This window comes from Tasmannia lanceolata, unplaced genomic scaffold, assembly GCF_043159265.1.
Source record: "Tasmannia lanceolata isolate RefF3 unplaced genomic scaffold, GAP_Taslan_0.1 ptg000002l, whole genome shotgun sequence".
NCBI lineage: Eukaryota > Viridiplantae > Streptophyta > Magnoliopsida > Canellales > Winteraceae > Tasmannia > Tasmannia lanceolata.
This window is the reverse complement of record NW_027518679.1, coordinates 42,765,160-42,782,278: the sequence shown is the minus strand read 5'-3', so window position 1 is coordinate 42,782,278 and position 17,119 is coordinate 42,765,160. Positions and strand designations below refer to the sequence as shown.

The 17,119-nt window shown below is 41.5% G+C and overlaps 1 protein-coding gene across 2 annotated transcripts in view; it reads right to left on the bottom strand.

Moving 5' to 3' along the window:
- Positions 1-17,119, bottom strand: part of LOC143873683 (ent-copalyl diphosphate synthase 1-like) — a 40,119-nt gene that overhangs the window by 466 nt on the left and 22,534 nt on the right. For both annotated transcript variants that reach the window (XM_077376830.1, XM_077376831.1), the window contains 11 exons: positions 16,767-17,070; positions 15,719-15,902; positions 14,464-14,678; positions 14,246-14,366; positions 13,760-13,872; positions 13,452-13,678; positions 13,235-13,350; positions 9,812-9,910; positions 9,507-9,731; positions 934-1,054; positions 654-848 (listed from right to left, as the gene is read on the bottom strand). In XM_077376830.1, coding sequence (XP_077232945.1) covers positions 654-848; positions 934-1,054; positions 9,507-9,731; positions 9,812-9,910; positions 13,235-13,350; positions 13,452-13,678; positions 13,760-13,872; positions 14,246-14,366; positions 14,464-14,678; positions 15,719-15,902; positions 16,767-17,070 — 1,920 coding nt within the window. The remainder of the gene's footprint in view (positions 1-653; positions 849-933; positions 1,055-9,506; positions 9,732-9,811; positions 9,911-13,234; positions 13,351-13,451; positions 13,679-13,759; positions 13,873-14,245; positions 14,367-14,463; positions 14,679-15,718; positions 15,903-16,766; positions 17,071-17,119) is intronic.

Here is a 17,119-nt window from a genome sequence, read left to right as displayed (position 1 = left end):
GTATTTTTCTAGCTAAGTTTGAGAAACAGATTTCGAATCTAACAATATATAACAATGCATTTCTCTTGCATTTCTGACTGTATTTGAGGTTATCAGTACGTGCATTAAAGAGCAATGATAATATCACACCTGGTCTGGGTAAGACATGGCGAACGATATTTTGAATGTTTTATCAACAACAAAAAAAAGTGAAGAAAATGAGCTGGGAATGTTCCCCACAGGTCATAAGAGATCTAAAGCAAGCCATGCTGATCAATTGAAAGTATGAGCAATCCATAGAAACACTCCAACACGGCAACACTCCACCTCTGTCATATATTCCATATATCACACTAGATAGATATCATATTTATGGATATATAACCTTATATGCTCTTATTTCCATATAATCTTATGTGGCCTGCTAAGGCGTAGTGGGCCCTACATTTACTTGATCCAAATCCATCATTTGAGAGGCCTATCAAGTGAATGTCTAAATATCAATCAATGAACGGACAGGATCAATCATGGGTGGGACCCATTACGCACTTGTGGCTCACCAGTGGTTGCAACCCCTACCGAATCTTCCTTTATAAGGGGAGGGTCATTTCTCTTTTCCAAAGACTTAATAAGCCACAAAAGAGTAATTAATTCTAAAAGTTCCTTTTACTAACCTTGAGCTTTTGAATGCCACGAAGCTTGTGACATAGGCTGTTGGATAAGGAAGCGAGCCGGGAGTAGACCGGATGGGACAAGAAATCTTCTGAACCGGACCGGCCGGCGCACAGGGTTATCGTGCGCACCAGGAGCTCTGCACCCACGTCCTTGCCTGGGGTCCCCTCGTACATTATATTCAGCCAAGAAGCCCACTGCAGAGAGAGAGAAAGAGATAAAAAATCCCTAGTTGGTTGTTTGTGAGTACGGAAAGAGAATGAAAATAATGACATTACTTACGGTTTGCCGTAAGTGGTAACGGACGTCTCTACCATGCGCCACGAGGGATTCCCAAGAGAGGTGGCCTAGTGTCTCCAGGAGGGCCCACACCAGTCCCTTTCCTGTCTTCTTCTTACCCGACCTGTAATAAACAACTTTTAATTACATAATAGGGAAAAATACACTTAGACCCCCTGCGGCCTGTGGTTTCTGACACATTCAACTTAACCCCTAATGTTTAAAAAGTTACAAATGAACGCTTTGGATCATCCAAACAATGTGGGCCCATCCCGAATCCAAACACTACCGAAAACACAGTGGGCCCACATTGTTTGGATGATCCAAAGCGTTCATTTGATGGGCCCTGACATAGATAGGGTTCAACCCAGAAAAAACTTGGGTAGTCTCAAGCCGGGATGAGTAAATGGTTACTCAGGTCAGGATCAGGTTCGGACTGAGAGCTTGGGCAACCCGACTCGAGTTCAACCCCAAATTTTTAATAATTTTTAAGCTTAAAATCTCGGGTTGGATCGGGTTGAACTCGGGTTGGGTCGGGTTCGGGTTCGGGATGAGTAAATGGTTGCTCGGGTCGGGTTCAGGTTGGCCTCAACCCGAACCCGAACCCGACCCGCCCGAGTTACACTCCTAAGTACAACCGAGAACAGGACCTGCAATTAGAATAGACTACAATGGTGAGGTCACACATCATACAGCTAAATGAGCTTTTTTTATTAGAAAACTCTCAGATCATGCTATAATCTTAACCATTCATTCAAATCTCGTATGTCTGTCGTCGGATTGAGACATATTGAACCATACTCATTTAACTCATGATCGTGGTGATCCTAGGGCCTTGATCCATCAAGTCCTTTTTGGGGTTCAACCAAGAAAAGATAAAGCATGAGTTTTGCAAGTCCTCATACAAATAAGATGAGTTGGTAATCATAATGCGAATTTATGATTTATATTATAAAGTGGATATTTGAGTTCTTTGAAAATATATGATTATAGTGTATCATGTTTATAGTATGCTATATAGAGAAAATATTTGTTCAATACGAAGTACATCTACTTTGAGAAGATAGCAATATAGCATGCATAATTGGGAAATTATTTGAGTTTTTTGGATTTGAATAAATCCAAGATTGCATGTGGTATTCAGATTTAAGTAAATCCAAATATAGAAGATGAGATCTGGATTCAAAATCCAAAATGAAAGAAGTGATTCGGATTCAAGTAAATCCAAGAGCAAAAATGTGAATCTGATTTTTATTTTTTATTTTTTATTTTTACAACTGAATGAGAAACAGTTTCTTGTTTTTTCAAGAAACAATGAAATATTGTGCTATCGTTCATAAGATTGTGGCAGTGACACAATCACTAAAAGATAAAGTTATGGTATGAATAATAAGTTATATTATCCATGATATCAAAATATTTGATATGGATAATAAAATTTCTTGAGAAATATTTTATTTTCTGAAGAAGCCATGATGTACATGTGTAAACTTGAAATATACCATATTTGGAAAATACTAAGAGAAGGGAAGCGCGCATACCCTCTTACTAAACCTCTAATTGAGAGAGGATTATTTTTAATACCCTCTTACTAAACCTCTAATTGAGAGAGGATTATTTTTAAGACCTCGAGAGATATGGAGGTGAGATGATATTGGTTGTAGCCTACTCTTCTTGAAATTTCAAGTTAGAGTTCAAAGGAAATTTAGCCAATGAATCATCCTGTGGATCCCATCCGAAAGGTTGCCCCCCTTCCGCAGCCCACGAGTGTGTGTTATTGATAGTGCCTTTGTCTATTGGTTTTGAATATGATTGGTTTTTCTCATAAAGTTGATATGAAAATCTTAACTTTACGAAAGAAGCCACGACTAGAGTCGCCACTAAGGTTAAAGCCTAGGACCCATGATTAACTCTGTATGTTTGGTCTACGATTCCGAGTTAGATAAGTTTAGACCCGGCAAACGGGTAACCCGGGCGGGTACGGGTACAAACTCGTGCGGGTACGGGTAGCCTTTCATGAACCCGGAACCCACCCGGGCGGGTACGGGTATACCCGCGGGTAACCAGGCAAATTTAAAGAAGAAATTATATATATATATTTATGAAAAGAAATTATATGATGAATGGGTGTATGAACACATAAATGTGGTACGATGGATGTACAAGCCTTGATATTTAATCCAACAGCAGCTTCTTAACAAGTCAGCTGCTGTTGGATCAAATATCAAGGATGGGATGATGAGTACATGTTTATACACCCATTCATCATACAAATTTTCATCTACTTTAACAAATGTTTGTTTTGGTAAAACCAAAGATACCAGTTACATGGTCTGATTGCTTTGACTTGTTTTGTTGGCCCACCCATATAGTCTATTTTTTAGTGTTTAGTGTTTAGGCCTTAAGAATAAAAAGTTAAAAACCAAATGGCGGGTAACCCGCGGGCACCAACGCCTGACCCAGACCCACCCGCGGGTCATGGGTACGGGTTGGGTGCCGGTATTTTTTTTCGTGGGTATTGAAATTGGTACCCGTACCCCTGCGGGCCGGGTGTACCCACAGGTACGGGTCCCATTTTGCCGGGTCTAGGTAAGTTACCTGGTTACAAGAAGAGAAGGTATCAGGCACCCTTCTTGCCCAACAAATGTCGGTCTTCACCTTTTAAAAGCTTTAATTGTTTAAGTTCTAACTAAATGGCGAGAATGTGAATGTTTATTTGAATTAACCTAAGAATTTCTAATTATTTGGCCGTTCATAGTTTATACTCATGCGGGCCAGGAGTCGTGGTCCTAAATGCCTAGCTAGAATGCTTAAGTGCCTATGTGTGTGATTTGATGTTTTATGGAATTGATGATGATTTGGTTCGAGTTGAATTCGATTAATTGATTTAAGGTGAAGTGACCTATGCTATATGAACCTAGATCTAATGCAATGAATCTAAGTTGCATTTTCAGTATTTTTGTGAAATTTGGGCTCTAAGAATTCTACTGAGGAACCCTAGAGTGTAACTTCTAATTTTGGAACCTAGAACTTTATATTTTGAATGTTAGAATTTTCCAATTTAAGTGATCATGAGTTCTTAGGTTCTTTTAGATTTTTGAATTCTTTTAGAGTTCCAAACTTGAACACAAATAACTAAACATACAAACAATTATTCTAATCATGAAAGAAACCGAAACGAATGACCTAGCATGTGAATTCTAAGCATAACAAGCAAGCAACATATTATTTCTAGCATGCAAAGACAAGAAACTACACTAAACATGTGAGATCATGCAAAAATGACTAAGTGCGTGTTTGGCGTACCGTTTAAAACACCGTTTGGCGTTTGAAACACTGTTTTGGGGCCAAACGGCCGTTTGGTAGTGTTTGGGTGCGCAGCCACCGTTTGAAACACCGTTTTGAACCCTCAAAACAATGTTTTGCAAACGGAGGGGGGAGGTCCTTTTGCAAAACGCCGTTTTGAACGGAGTTTTTGGGCTGTGGGTTTTTACGTGTTTGCCCTCACCAAAACCCATTTTTACGTATATGAGTGCGATTTTATGCGTCAAATACAAAAAAAGTGGAGGTGTTAATATCATTCTTGATGACACAAATTTGTTAAATTGTTAATATTTAATTCAAAACAAGGGGCTGCTGATATCATTATATGATCTCTTAATTTTGATTTTTTAAAGACAAAAGAATTAAAAGAAATCCTAGTTTCTTACTTTCTTCATCTACTTTGCAAAGTTGCAAACCCTCTCACTCCTCACTGCCTCAGCGCCTCCACTCGTCCGTCAAATCCAGCAAATCCGGCCGTTAAGAAGAAGGAGGAGAAGAACCCCAAAGGTAAAGCAATCTTTTTTTTGGCAATGATGTTTAATTTTAATAGTGTTTGAATAAGATCCTAATGACCTTTTAATATTGGGCCTAATGAGAGAGTAGTTGAGTTACATTGAGGGCAACCAAACAATGCCCTTTTTGGTCATTTTACCACTAAAACTCCGTTTTAGGGCATTTGCAACCAAACACACAATACCTCCGTTTGCCATTTAAAACGCCGTTTTGATTTGGCCAACCAAACATGAAACCGTCGTTTGGCAAACTGCCATTTTGCAAAACGGTGTTTTAAACGCTATTTCAAACAGTACGCCAAACACACCCTAAACATGCAATAAGAAACCATAGAAGAAGGGGTTTTGGGAAAGGGATTGGTGGGGATCAAGCCACTGAACTTGGTTTTGCCAAGTTGCCTACGTACCCTGTGGTGGGGATCAAGCCACACGTAGTTCCGTTGGGAGATTTGGGGTTTCGTATTGAAGGGTTGAGATTGAGAGTTAAGATTTGAAATTTGCATTGGAAGCTCGAATTTTGGGAATGAGATGTTTGAATTGGGAGTCCGCTTCAAAGAATGGAGTCGTCAAGAAACTGAATTTGGGAATCCAAAGGATGGGTTCATGAGATTCGGCCAATGGATGCAACTTGGTTAAAGATAAGGATGCAACTTAGTTTTGGTATAAGTGCATGACTCAAGGGAGTCATGACTCAAGAGAGTTATTGAATATAACTCGGTTGGGGTTTAGGTACATGACTTGGGTGAGTCATGGGTTGTAACTAGGGTGAGTCATGGGGGTGTAGGGTTTGGGTTGGGTCAGGCTAGGTCAAGTTGAGATGGGTTGGGTTCGGGAATCGGGATATGGTATCCCGAGTCTGGATTCGGGAATTGGGATATGGTATCCCGAATTCGTTCACAAATCGGGATATGGTATCCCGAGTCTGGATTCGGGAATCGGGATATGGTATCCCGAATTCGTTCACAAATCGGGATATGGTATCCCGAGTCTGGATTCGGGAATTGGGATATGGTATCCTAGGTTCGGGTTCAAGAATTGAGGTTCGGGGATCGGGGTCGGGGTCGGGGTTGGGGCTGGGATTGGATTTCAGGTTGGCTCAGGGTTTGGGTTTGAGGACGGGTTCGAGGTTAGATTCGAGTACGGCTTTGGGTTAAACTCAGGGTTTGGGTTTGAGGATGGGTTCGGACCCGGGTTCGGGTCCAAGTGCAGGTTCTTAGTTCAGGTTCAGAGTCGGGCCAAGGTGGCCCAGTGGTGCAAGGTGGGGTTCGGATGGGAGTTAGGATCATTAGTATGGGAGTATGGGCTGTAACTGATGGGATGATGGGTATGGGTGCAATGATATGCTATGCTGTTATGGTGTATGACAATATATGCATAGGGGATGGGTTAGGGTCTGCTGCGAATGGAATTAATTTTTATATGATAGAATATGGGTTATGGCCTAATGCTATGGATGGATAAGGGTATTTGGATGCAAGGTTAGGATGCATGGGTCCGATGGGCGTGGGTTATGAGCATGGATGCATGAGCTGCGAGAATGGGACCGCCTGATATGGATTGGCCGTTGGACACATATGAGATTATGGGGTGTGTGGCTAGGATGAGAGTTGATATGGTCATGGAAGTGGGGTAATAGCTATGGTCGGTTGGGATTAATTTTGGTGATGTGGGTGAGGCGGCATAGCAAAATAGCTAAGGGAAGTAGGATATTGGATTCGGCTAGGAGGGTTGTGTTGGGTGAGCCGAGCAGGGTTCAGACTGACTCGGGTTTTCTTGGGTTCAATCTGGGTTGACATGGGTTAGCTTGAATTGGACATGGGTTGACTCGGGTTGGGTTGGGTTCGATCCGGGTTGGACCGGGTTCGGGTTAGGTCCGAGTTAGGCCGGTTAGATCGAGTTAGATCGGGTTGGTCCGGGTTGACTTGGGTTAACTCGTGTTGACTCGTGTTGGGCCTTGGGCCGGTTGGCTCGGGTTGACTCGGGTTGGGTCGGGACTTAACCGGGTTGGGTACGGGTTAGACCGGATTGGTTCGAGTTGGGTCCGGATTAGACTAGTTTGACTTGGTTAGGTGATTCATTTATGTGACTTTGTTACGGTGACTCGTTTGGGTCGAATTTAGGAAGGGACACTGTTGGATCGGTTTTGGGTGAATGGCCGAGTGATGGAATATAATGGGTTAGGGTATGGGGATAAGCGTGGGGGATGTGAATTGACGGCCATGGATATGTATACAAGAGTGGTCTGATGAGATGAAGGGTGGTAATGAAGATGGGATTAATAGGAGATGTGCTGTTAGAGTTGGGAATGGGATTAATGGATGAGATGGGTTGATATGGGCTGGGTTAGTATGGGTCAAAAGCTATTGGATAATGGCCTAAGATGGGCCATGGGCCATGGGCTGCTGGCTTTTTGGATGGTCTAACGGAACAAAAGCATTGGTTATTAAATTATGTGAGGTGGAAGATGTACTGACGGGGTATCGAGATGTAGCTCTGGTGAATGAGGTTGGTCATCATGGGTTTGGGATATTGAATTTGAGAAAATTAAGTTTCAGCTAGCTTGGGTTGGGGTCACGGGTTTCGGGTTCGCGCTAGGGGTGCGGCTTAGGGGTGGGCTTGACCTTTTGGGTTGGGTTTTCTAATGGGCTTGGGTTTATGAGGTTTAGGCCATAGGTTCGTAGGCCTGGGAATACGGGTTATGACGCACGGTCATTGGGTACTCCAAGGCTTGAGGGATCTTAATGGAGGAGGGGATGGGGATTGCGGGAGGCTGCAAATGAGAGGAGGAAGATGGGAATGAGGGCTGCAATGCTTAGCGTAGGAAAATGGAGCGACGACGACGATGATGGCAGAGTTGGGGCGGGACTACAGCAATGGTGGTGAGGTGGTGATGAAGAGGGCTTTTGCAGAGGAAAATGATAGTAGGGCGGGCTGCTACGCGGAGGGAGAAAACATGTCTACTCTTCTGCCAATGGTGATGGACGCCAAGTCGTAGCGATGTTGATGCAGATGGCTAGGGTGGAAGTTGTGATTAGACCTGGCAAAAGCGACCCGTGCCTGCGGGTCTACCCGACCCACCCCCAAATTTGCGGGCACGGGTCTGAGTTTTAGTGACCCGTCAAAACTAACCCGCGGGTGACCCAACCTGCAAAAACACGGGTCGTGTCGGGTCTACCCGCGAAAAAGAACGTGGAGAGATATTATTTGCACCACCCCATATCTTGATAATGAGGCAAACTCATATCTTTTCCATTTTAATAGGCTGCTGGGAGCTTTTTGGCAAACCCCATATCTTGATATATCCGCCGCTTTTGATATACATATGGTGTTACGGTGTATATGGTGTGTGGTATCAATAAATAGAGCGGTTAGGATCTGTTTATCGTGTGGCCCAGAATATGGACGGGTTGGATCATCGTATATAGAATGCCGTACAATATATTTTTTTGGAAAAACCACACACCACATAAAAACTCGTAACTAACTCAGAATTTATTTTCCTCACCTACCCGACCCACCCTCTCAATAAATACAAATAAAAACTGCTTCTTCCTCCTCTGAAACCAAGAAACTGCACCCCTCGCGCATCTTAGAAAATGGCAGGCACAAGTCAGCTAAAATCTGCCGCTCTAATGGAGTAGATGAAGCTCCATCTCACCTCCGATGCCGGAAAGAAGGTCGCAGAGAAGATTGGCCACATTTTTCAGTTCAACATCGCTCCCAATGTCTGCCCTTTTTATCTTTCTTTTGTTTTCGATACTGAAAAAGGCACGCACTATTGGTTGATCACTTGATCCTAACCCTCTATAGATCGGAGGGTTGGGATCAACCTATTGAAATGATTTTTGGGGCACAACCTATTTAGGTTGTGGGCCATCTAATGGACGGTTTGGATCATCCCACGGTTCCGGCCATACCCTACTTTTAAGTTTTAACATTTTCCTAAATTAAAAAAATCGTTTGAATTTAACCAGTAAACCACTGTTTGAATTTGCGGGTGACCCGCGGGTTGACCCGGCCCACCCGCGGGCCGCGCGGGTCACGTAAATTCTGACCTGCAAAAATGTGGGTCATTTCCTGACCCGACCCGTGTGACCCGCACCCGCATCACCCGCGGGTTGACCCGGCCCGGCCCACCCGTTTGCTAGGTCTAGTTGTGATGTTATAAGTGGAGAGGAATGTCATCCAATGGTTTGTCTCCTCTATGGGATGATCTCAACCGTTGATGAGAAATCTCAAATATAGAAAATCAAATACTTACCACTATACCCAAATGCCTTTTTGTGAAAAATTATGCACCATTATTAAATTTAATATGATTTCTTTTGAAAATACCCCAACAGTTTTTACACAAGTTTTGAGAATGTTTCGAGATTTTTATAAACGTTTTAAGACTTTTAGTTGGAAAAAAGTGTGAAAACATGTTCTCAATGCATCTTAATTATAGCAATAAAGTCCAAGTTGAGCTGTCATGCTGTTGTAAAGTAATAAGGACGGGTCAGGGGTTGACGTTTTCTGGCCTGACTTAGGGTCAGGGCGGGTTAGGGCCGAGATAATGGGATCCAGGATTGGGCTAGGGTTTTGAAAAACCCGACCCTGTTGCAGCCCTAGTTGGTCATACCAGAGCCTATGTAAAGAAAAAAAAGGGTACTTATTATTATTATTATTTTATTTTTTTTTGTGATGGAGAGATACCACATATTGCTATCATAATAACGACAAGAGTTGTAATTTTCATACCTTTTGTCATTAAATTCTTCCAGAAAGGCTCTCCTCTGCTCCGGAGTATTTGCTTCGCTGCCAAAATAAGACGAGACCGCCTCCATAAGGACCGCTGTCCGGGCCCAAGCTAGCCGTTCTGTTGCCTTTTCGGGCTCGAATATACTCGCAGTGGCCAAAAAGTAGGCCTGGAGTACTGCCCTTTTGCTCAAACCAAACTCTCCTAAATTGCATTCTTCGTACCATCTGCAGGGTTTCACTCATAGTTAAATAACGAGAAGGGCTGTGAATATCATTACAGAGAGGATGTTTGTTTCTGCACTTACTTTTCGATCTCGAGCCATTCTAACTGGTGCAATGCTTGGCAGTTGTTGAAGTCTGATTTAGCAAGTTCCAGATAAGAGTTGTTGTTCACGTAAGGCATTCTGCAACCAGAGATTTCCTTAATGCAACACTCTATCATAAGGCCCTATTTGTAGTGTTTTTTTTTTTTTGAATCTAGTTTGAGACCAAAACTGGTTATTGAACATAAAATTGTTGGATCGTGTGGCTGTCAGTCCTCAATCGGAAATTCAGAGATATGTGACGGTGATGATCATCATGTGATAATATCCAAACATGTATTGCGTGCACACACATGCATGTATTGATTTATAAACGAATAATGATATGGAGACCGAGAGGTGACCACTGACCGAGAGTCGAACCAAATGATAAATTCGCCCATTTTCTTTACATGGGACAGCCAAGCGCCAACATATGTGGCATTTCACAAGCCCCTGGACAAAATCTTGATTCCAGATGGAGAGGGAAAGTAAGACATATCACAAGCCCCATCTTTCTTGGCCAGGACTCCGGAGGCCATTTCTACCAAGTGAAACATAAATAGGACTTCATCCTTTGATAGGAGGGAAGGGTAGGGAAGGGTAGGGATGTCCTAATAGTTTTTCGCCTAGAGCCATAGATCCTGGATGGATCCAGACGGGTCTTTTCTTTTTCCTACCAAGCACGCACATAGGATATTAAGTCTTGTTTTCACCTCTGGACCCGAGATCTACAGGGACGGTTTCCCTCCTTCAACAAAAGGGGCAATCTGTCCTGAATCCGACCAACTATCTCCCTTCTGAGTCGCAATATCTGGATCGGCTGGGGCTATGATATTTTGCTTTTTATCCTGATCACACCAGCGACATCGACTCCGCCATTTAAAGTTTAAGTAATTGCAGGATGAGAAGTACCAGTCCCTCGATCGCCACATCAAATTCCCTTTGACTCTGTTTCTTTCTTCATTCTTCCTCACTGTTTTACCTCTTTTCTTCCCATGGCACCATCGACATTTACTTCTCCATTTAAAATTATCGTAACTGTAGGATGAGCAAAAGCAAAACCAGTCCCCCAGCCGGCGAGTCCATTATCCATCCCTTTGACTCATCCCAGAGAAAGTGCCATATGTGGAAAAAGAAAAAGAAGTTCTCGAATCAATTAACGCTGCATTGTTGAATGCTTTTTTTTTGCAGCGAGGACTTGGAAAGTTCCATTTTGACATGAAAATCACATGTAAGGCTTTTTGGTCCTTATCTAATTTTGACTAAACCTAAATGATAGGTCATGCTGGAGATAGAAAAGTCTCTTCTTAACGGAGATGGAAAAGTCTTTTCAAGGAAGTTGCTGGAAAATAAGCAACTATCGCCGTAAGAGAGTATAAATATCTCCCGATAAATCAAGAAAACCCATTCAGAAGGAAAGAATTGACAAGTCCCCACTCTCCTAAGAGAACACTAGTATGTCCTCTAGATTAACGTGCCTTAATCTCTCTCATAGTTTTCCCTTTTAGCATCTATTTGCTTGATCCAAGTATCCGGATCCCCAGTTTTTACAGGTAGCTAGGTTACTAAGGTATTTTTGCAAGATCTCAAAGTAAAAACCAAAAGGGCCTAGGAGATGTAGATTCCCAAACCCATATGGAGAAGGCTAAATTGTTAAATTTTGATTTTCAAAATCATTGTTTTGGGTCAAAATTGGTGTTTGGAAAAAGTTTCTATAACTTGTTTTGTAATAGAAAAACTTTTCTTTTGGAAAAAGTTGCTTTTTAGAAGAGAGTGTGGTTTTGTGAAGAGAAAGATAGTCCCGTATTGCTTTGGAGAAAAGTTGGAGAGTAGCTTATATAGCTTTTCTCACTTCTTTTCTTTGTTTAAGTGCACGATGGGTCTTAGCCATGGGTGGAACCGCGGGACAATGCAACGCACCGTTCGCACACGCGCGGCATGGGCAATGGGCTATAGGGCGCATAGTGAGGCTTTTTTCGACGCACTTCGCACGCCGCATCGTAGTGAGGAGCTATTGGAGCCTTTCATGTTTTCATATTTGATCCAAGCCATTGGATCAAGATCGAATTGGATCGGTCAAGTGGGTAGGCCGAATGGTTCGGTCGGGTTGGGCCTGAGTTCTGGCCCAACGGGCCTAGTGCTCCAACGGATAGTGTTTGAACGGGTGTGATCCGAGTCGTCGGATCATAGTGCAACGGCTAGTGGATGATGACCGTTGGGTTGTGTCCCTTCTACACAACGGTCAAGAGCCCAAAAGATGAGATTTGCACCATGGATGAGTGATCTAGCGGTTACGGAGTTGGAGGGGTTTTTACACAAGCTAACGGTCACTCCAGGATTGATCTGTACCATGGAGTCACGATTAGATGCGATCTAAGGGTCAGAATTATCGTAGCGATGAGCGATTGGAGCCTTTCATTTTTCCAGATTTGATCCGAGCTGTTGGATCAAGATCGACTTGGATTGGTCAAGTGGGTAGGCTGAATGGTTCGGTCGGGTTGGGCCTGAGTTCAGGCCCAACGGTTGGCCCAGCGGGCCTAATACTCCAACGGATAGTGTTTGAGCGGGTGTGATCCGAACCGTCGGATCATAGTGCAACGACTAGTGGATGATGACCGTTGGGTTGTGTCCCTTCTACACAACGGTCAAGAGCCCAAAAGGTGAGATCTGCACCATGGATGGGCGATCTAGCAGTTACGGAGTTGGAGGGGTTTTTACACAAGCCAAAGGTCACTCTAGGAATGATCTGAACCATGGAGTCGCGATTAGACACGATCTAAGGGTCAGAAGTCAAACCCACTGAAAGGATGCACAGAAAGGGTGCTTTTCAACGTAAAAAGACACCAGAAACTCTATTTAAAGAGCAGAAAACGCCCAAAACAAAAAGAATTCGGAATTCTTCTTTGGCATACCCAAAACTACTGATTCCAGTAGAGTTTCTCACTCAATACACTCTCTCAAATCCCCTACAAAGTTACTGTTTTACTGTGTTAGAAATCCTCTTCAAGTATTCTGTTTTTTCTGCAGAAACAAAACACTTGGGTCTCAAATACTTGCAAAATTCAAAGGTGATCAGGCTTGATGACGTTCTTCACTGAACGGAATCAAGAAATTGGTTTGAAACCGGGCTTTATTGTATCTTGGAGGCGAGTTCCTGGTCCCCTGTGCACACTACTGGTGGGGGCGAATATCATCTTAAGGAAAGTGTTTACGCGCCTTGAAGCATCTTCCTATCTTCTTCTCAACCACTACACCAATTTCCTCCGACATAAATTACCCTTCAAATTCCAGCCTAGGTAAAACTTGTATGTGTAGAGAAATTCGGGGTAATTTGGTTTTTTTCCCAATAGGCTAGATGAAGGTTCTCTCTATCCATAATGGCCAAGAATCCAAGATGATTAAGTGGGTAGAGAAGTAACATACCTGTAGAGCGTTTTTCCAATCCATACGTCGTCTTCCCCTCCGTATTGTTCCAAGTAGAACCTTGTCTCTACACGAGGAAGGCTTGCATACCATGGAAAGTCCAGTGTATATCCCACCTAGCATTTTTTTTTTTTTATTTCAATGAAAACATTTTGCATTTAATATCTCAGTAATGGATGAACTGGATTCTCTTGAATGAGAATTATCTTTTACTTACTTCACCAGGCAAGTCTTTGGTTATTATCCACTTGTCTAGAAGCTGGTTGGAATCTTGCTTTTGTCTCAAAAATTTGTAGGAGAAACTCCTGGCATCTTCTAGAATCTTCTCTCCAGGAAACATGACTTGAGAAGCTCTGTTCAAGTTGTATATCCCTGTGATGGCCTGGTTTGCTTGCCCCACAAAGCAAAAGAACTCTTCCCCACTCTTGAAATGTCTAAATGCTTCTGCAATAACATAATTCACATGTAAGTGTAACCATATAGCCGGAAAGTTTGGGAGATTCTGTATATTTATTTTATATTTACCAGTGGAAATATCGTATCCATGTAATCTTAGAAGCCTGAAGCCCATGGCCGTGTCGTCACCATCATGTACTTTGGAATTTCTAGCCCAACAGATTCCATCTTCAGTCCAGTATCTGAAAATTTTTCAAATTTTTCTGTCATTATAATTCCCTTGTAGATGGAAAGAAAGGATATTTATAAGACTTTTCAGAGTTTTAAAGATAAATTTTCAAACCCTGTGAGACAATAAATTACTCCAAAAGCGTAAGCTATTAGGGTTAGTATTATTTAATCATTTATACTTTAAAACTCCCCCTTGCACATGGCCCCTCTTCTTTTTGGGTTGGCAGTGCACATGGATTTTTAATATCAAAGATTTGTTGGGTTTGGAACCCAAGACCTGCCGTGAGGCAGTAATAACTCTGGTACCATGTGAAACAACCAATTACTCCAAAAGCTTAAGCTGTTAGAGTTGGTGTTCTTTAATCATTTATACTATAACAATACCTATGTACATAATCCAGGCATCCTTTGATTTCTGGTTTGAAATATCGAGAAATCCCGAGCCGTTCCAAGCGATCAACGGCCCAAATATGCTCGAACATGTCCACTGGATAGACATTTGGCACTAAAGAGTGGAACTAAGACAGTCAATAATGGATAATCAAAGGTGAAAGGAAAAAAAAAAGATGCTGATATTTTGTGTAGCTGTTGATTTTTTTTACCTCCCCCTTTGAATCTTTCAACTGCTCTCTGCAGATAATCTAGGCATTTTTTGTCCTTTGTCTGCATCAGTGCAAATGCAGTTGAGGAAGGAGAAAATAAGAAGGACCCATCTTCGTTCTTTAGCTTGAGAAGCTTTTCCCAGTCCAAATTAGGCATTCCTTCCAAACTATGTAGTAGTGTTGTTGGAACTTTGTGCATCATTTCCTTTGGAATCCTACCCACATGCCCACAATCAAAATAAATAGATAGACGGGATAAAAGAAGGCCTTTTTGTTTTCAAAACCCTTGTTTTAAGTACTCCTTTGGAATCCTACCCACATGCCCACAATCAAAATAAATAGATAGACGGGATAAAAGAAGGCCTTTTGGTTTTCAAAACCCTTGTTTTAAGTACTCTGTGTTGGGATAAAATCCTAACCGTTAATGACCTTTGCGAAATCCTAACCGTTAATGACCTTTGCGAAACCAGCAACTTAGATCATTAAAGTTCTAAAGAGGTTTATTTTTGGTAAACAACCTAAAGCTTCTAGAAAGAGAGATAAGGATGATCTAATCTCTTTTAACTTATCATAAAGAGTTTTAAACCAAAAAGGAAAGGGATATTGGCAAAGAAAGAGGCGTGATGGAGAGTTTATTTCATTGCCAAAATCATCTTTAAATAAGGCCTCTATTGTTGCTGCTTGCACACGGCTTTAATAAAGTTTCTTCTCTAACTTTTGCAATCCACAAGGAGTCTTAGAGAAGGCCAGTTCCTATCGCGGTTTTCTGTGGAGCAAGGAGAAACTGTAAAGAGGAGTTCGACTCATACCTTGTTCCTGAAATCAGCCACAAGATCCCAAGGCAATGGCATCTGGTAAGTCTTCCTAACTATTAAGTTTCAAAAACTAAAGGAAACAATGTTACACTCTAAGGTTCATTCGCTAAAGATCTGAGCGTCTCGAAAATTCGGCAAAAGGCCGAGACTTATCCTCTCGGCATCTTCTTAATTTGATAATTATCAATTTAGACAGTTCAATAAATGTGCAACAGCTGAAAAATTACAATGATTATCTTGTCTGATCAATGTGCTCTTTTATTGCATAATGCCTGTAGCTTTTGTCGATCATAAAAAAAGGTTCAATCGACTGCTGATCTTGAACAATATTTCGAATGTGACCGAGATAGTTTATAGACCGAGTCACAATGTATAGATTACACACAAGATTATTTCAATATAAAATTAAACTATTAAAAGAGATGCCTCATAAAGCATACCTCTGTAGTTTTAGATTTCTCTTGTCATATATGTCTTGCAAGACAGCAGAATCCAAAGGAACTTCCAAACCTAGAGATTGAGATAATTCAATCAGGCATGGGAATGCAACTTCGAAGCCAATAGGCATGTGCTCTGCAATTTCATCCTTGAGTTTCCCTATGTTTTCTCTAAGAAAAGACATTCCTGTTTACAAAGCAATGTATGGATTAGAGTAATGAAAGATTTTGAATTTGAGGAAAAGATTGAAGAAGAACCCAATACAATGTTGGGTTCACTTACATTATATTTATAGACTTTTTACAAGTCGTTTACATGAAATATATGAAAAATATGTGTTCAAATTCCAAAAACTACTTATATTTAAAATTCAAACTCTATAACTGAAAACTAACCTAAGTTGTCTAACCTACTACTCTTAACAATTCAATGGTTAGACCAACTGACAGGATATATTCTAGCATGTCCCCTCAAATGTATGGGCGCCCAGTGCACTAGGCTCCCGCCATTGTGGGGTCTAGGGAGGGCTAAATGTACGCAGCCTTACTCCTGCTTTGCAGAGAGGCTGTTTCCGTGACTCGAACATGTGACCACCAAGTCACAATTGATCAACGTTACCGTTGCGCCAGGGCTTTCCCTCAATGTCCCCTCAAATGTATGTAGATTAAAAATCAATATACATTTGATTACGATAAAATGTATCAAAAAATAATTAGAATATGCATCTTAATACCATAAAAGATTTTGATAATTTAAAAAAAATTAAGAGCCCACTACAATCTTGGGTGCCCTTGCATTATATTTATAGATACATTCTACAAGTGGTTTACATGAAATACATAAAAATATGTCGATAAACACCTAATTAAAACTACATATATTTAAAATGCAAAACACATAACTAAAAAAAACTATTAAGTTGTCTAACCAACCACTTTAACAATCCAACGGTCAGATCTTTCCAGATCTGATCTAATATATTCTAGCAATTAACAGCTATATACATATTAATTAATGTACGTAATAGCACTAGACATGGATTTTTAGTACCTTTTTTGCTTATTTTGTGGTAAATTTTCCACGATTCCAATGCAATTACACATGCCAATGTGTTAATTATCCGATCGTGAGCGGAGAATATATACGGATCGCCCCACGAACCATCGATCAGCTGATTCTTGACGATCCATTCAAGTGCCGAAGGGAATTGGGGGGCACCACTCCCATGAATGTCCTCAACCAGAGCAACCCAAGCTGTGTCATAGGCAGATACACTTATTTCTCCATCGCCCATATCACGTAACATTGCTTTGACAAGATCAATCTGTTGTCTAATCTTGCTCGATTCCAAAGCCTTCACAAATATCACAACAGAACATCGAACCCATTTTCTATAGAAGAAA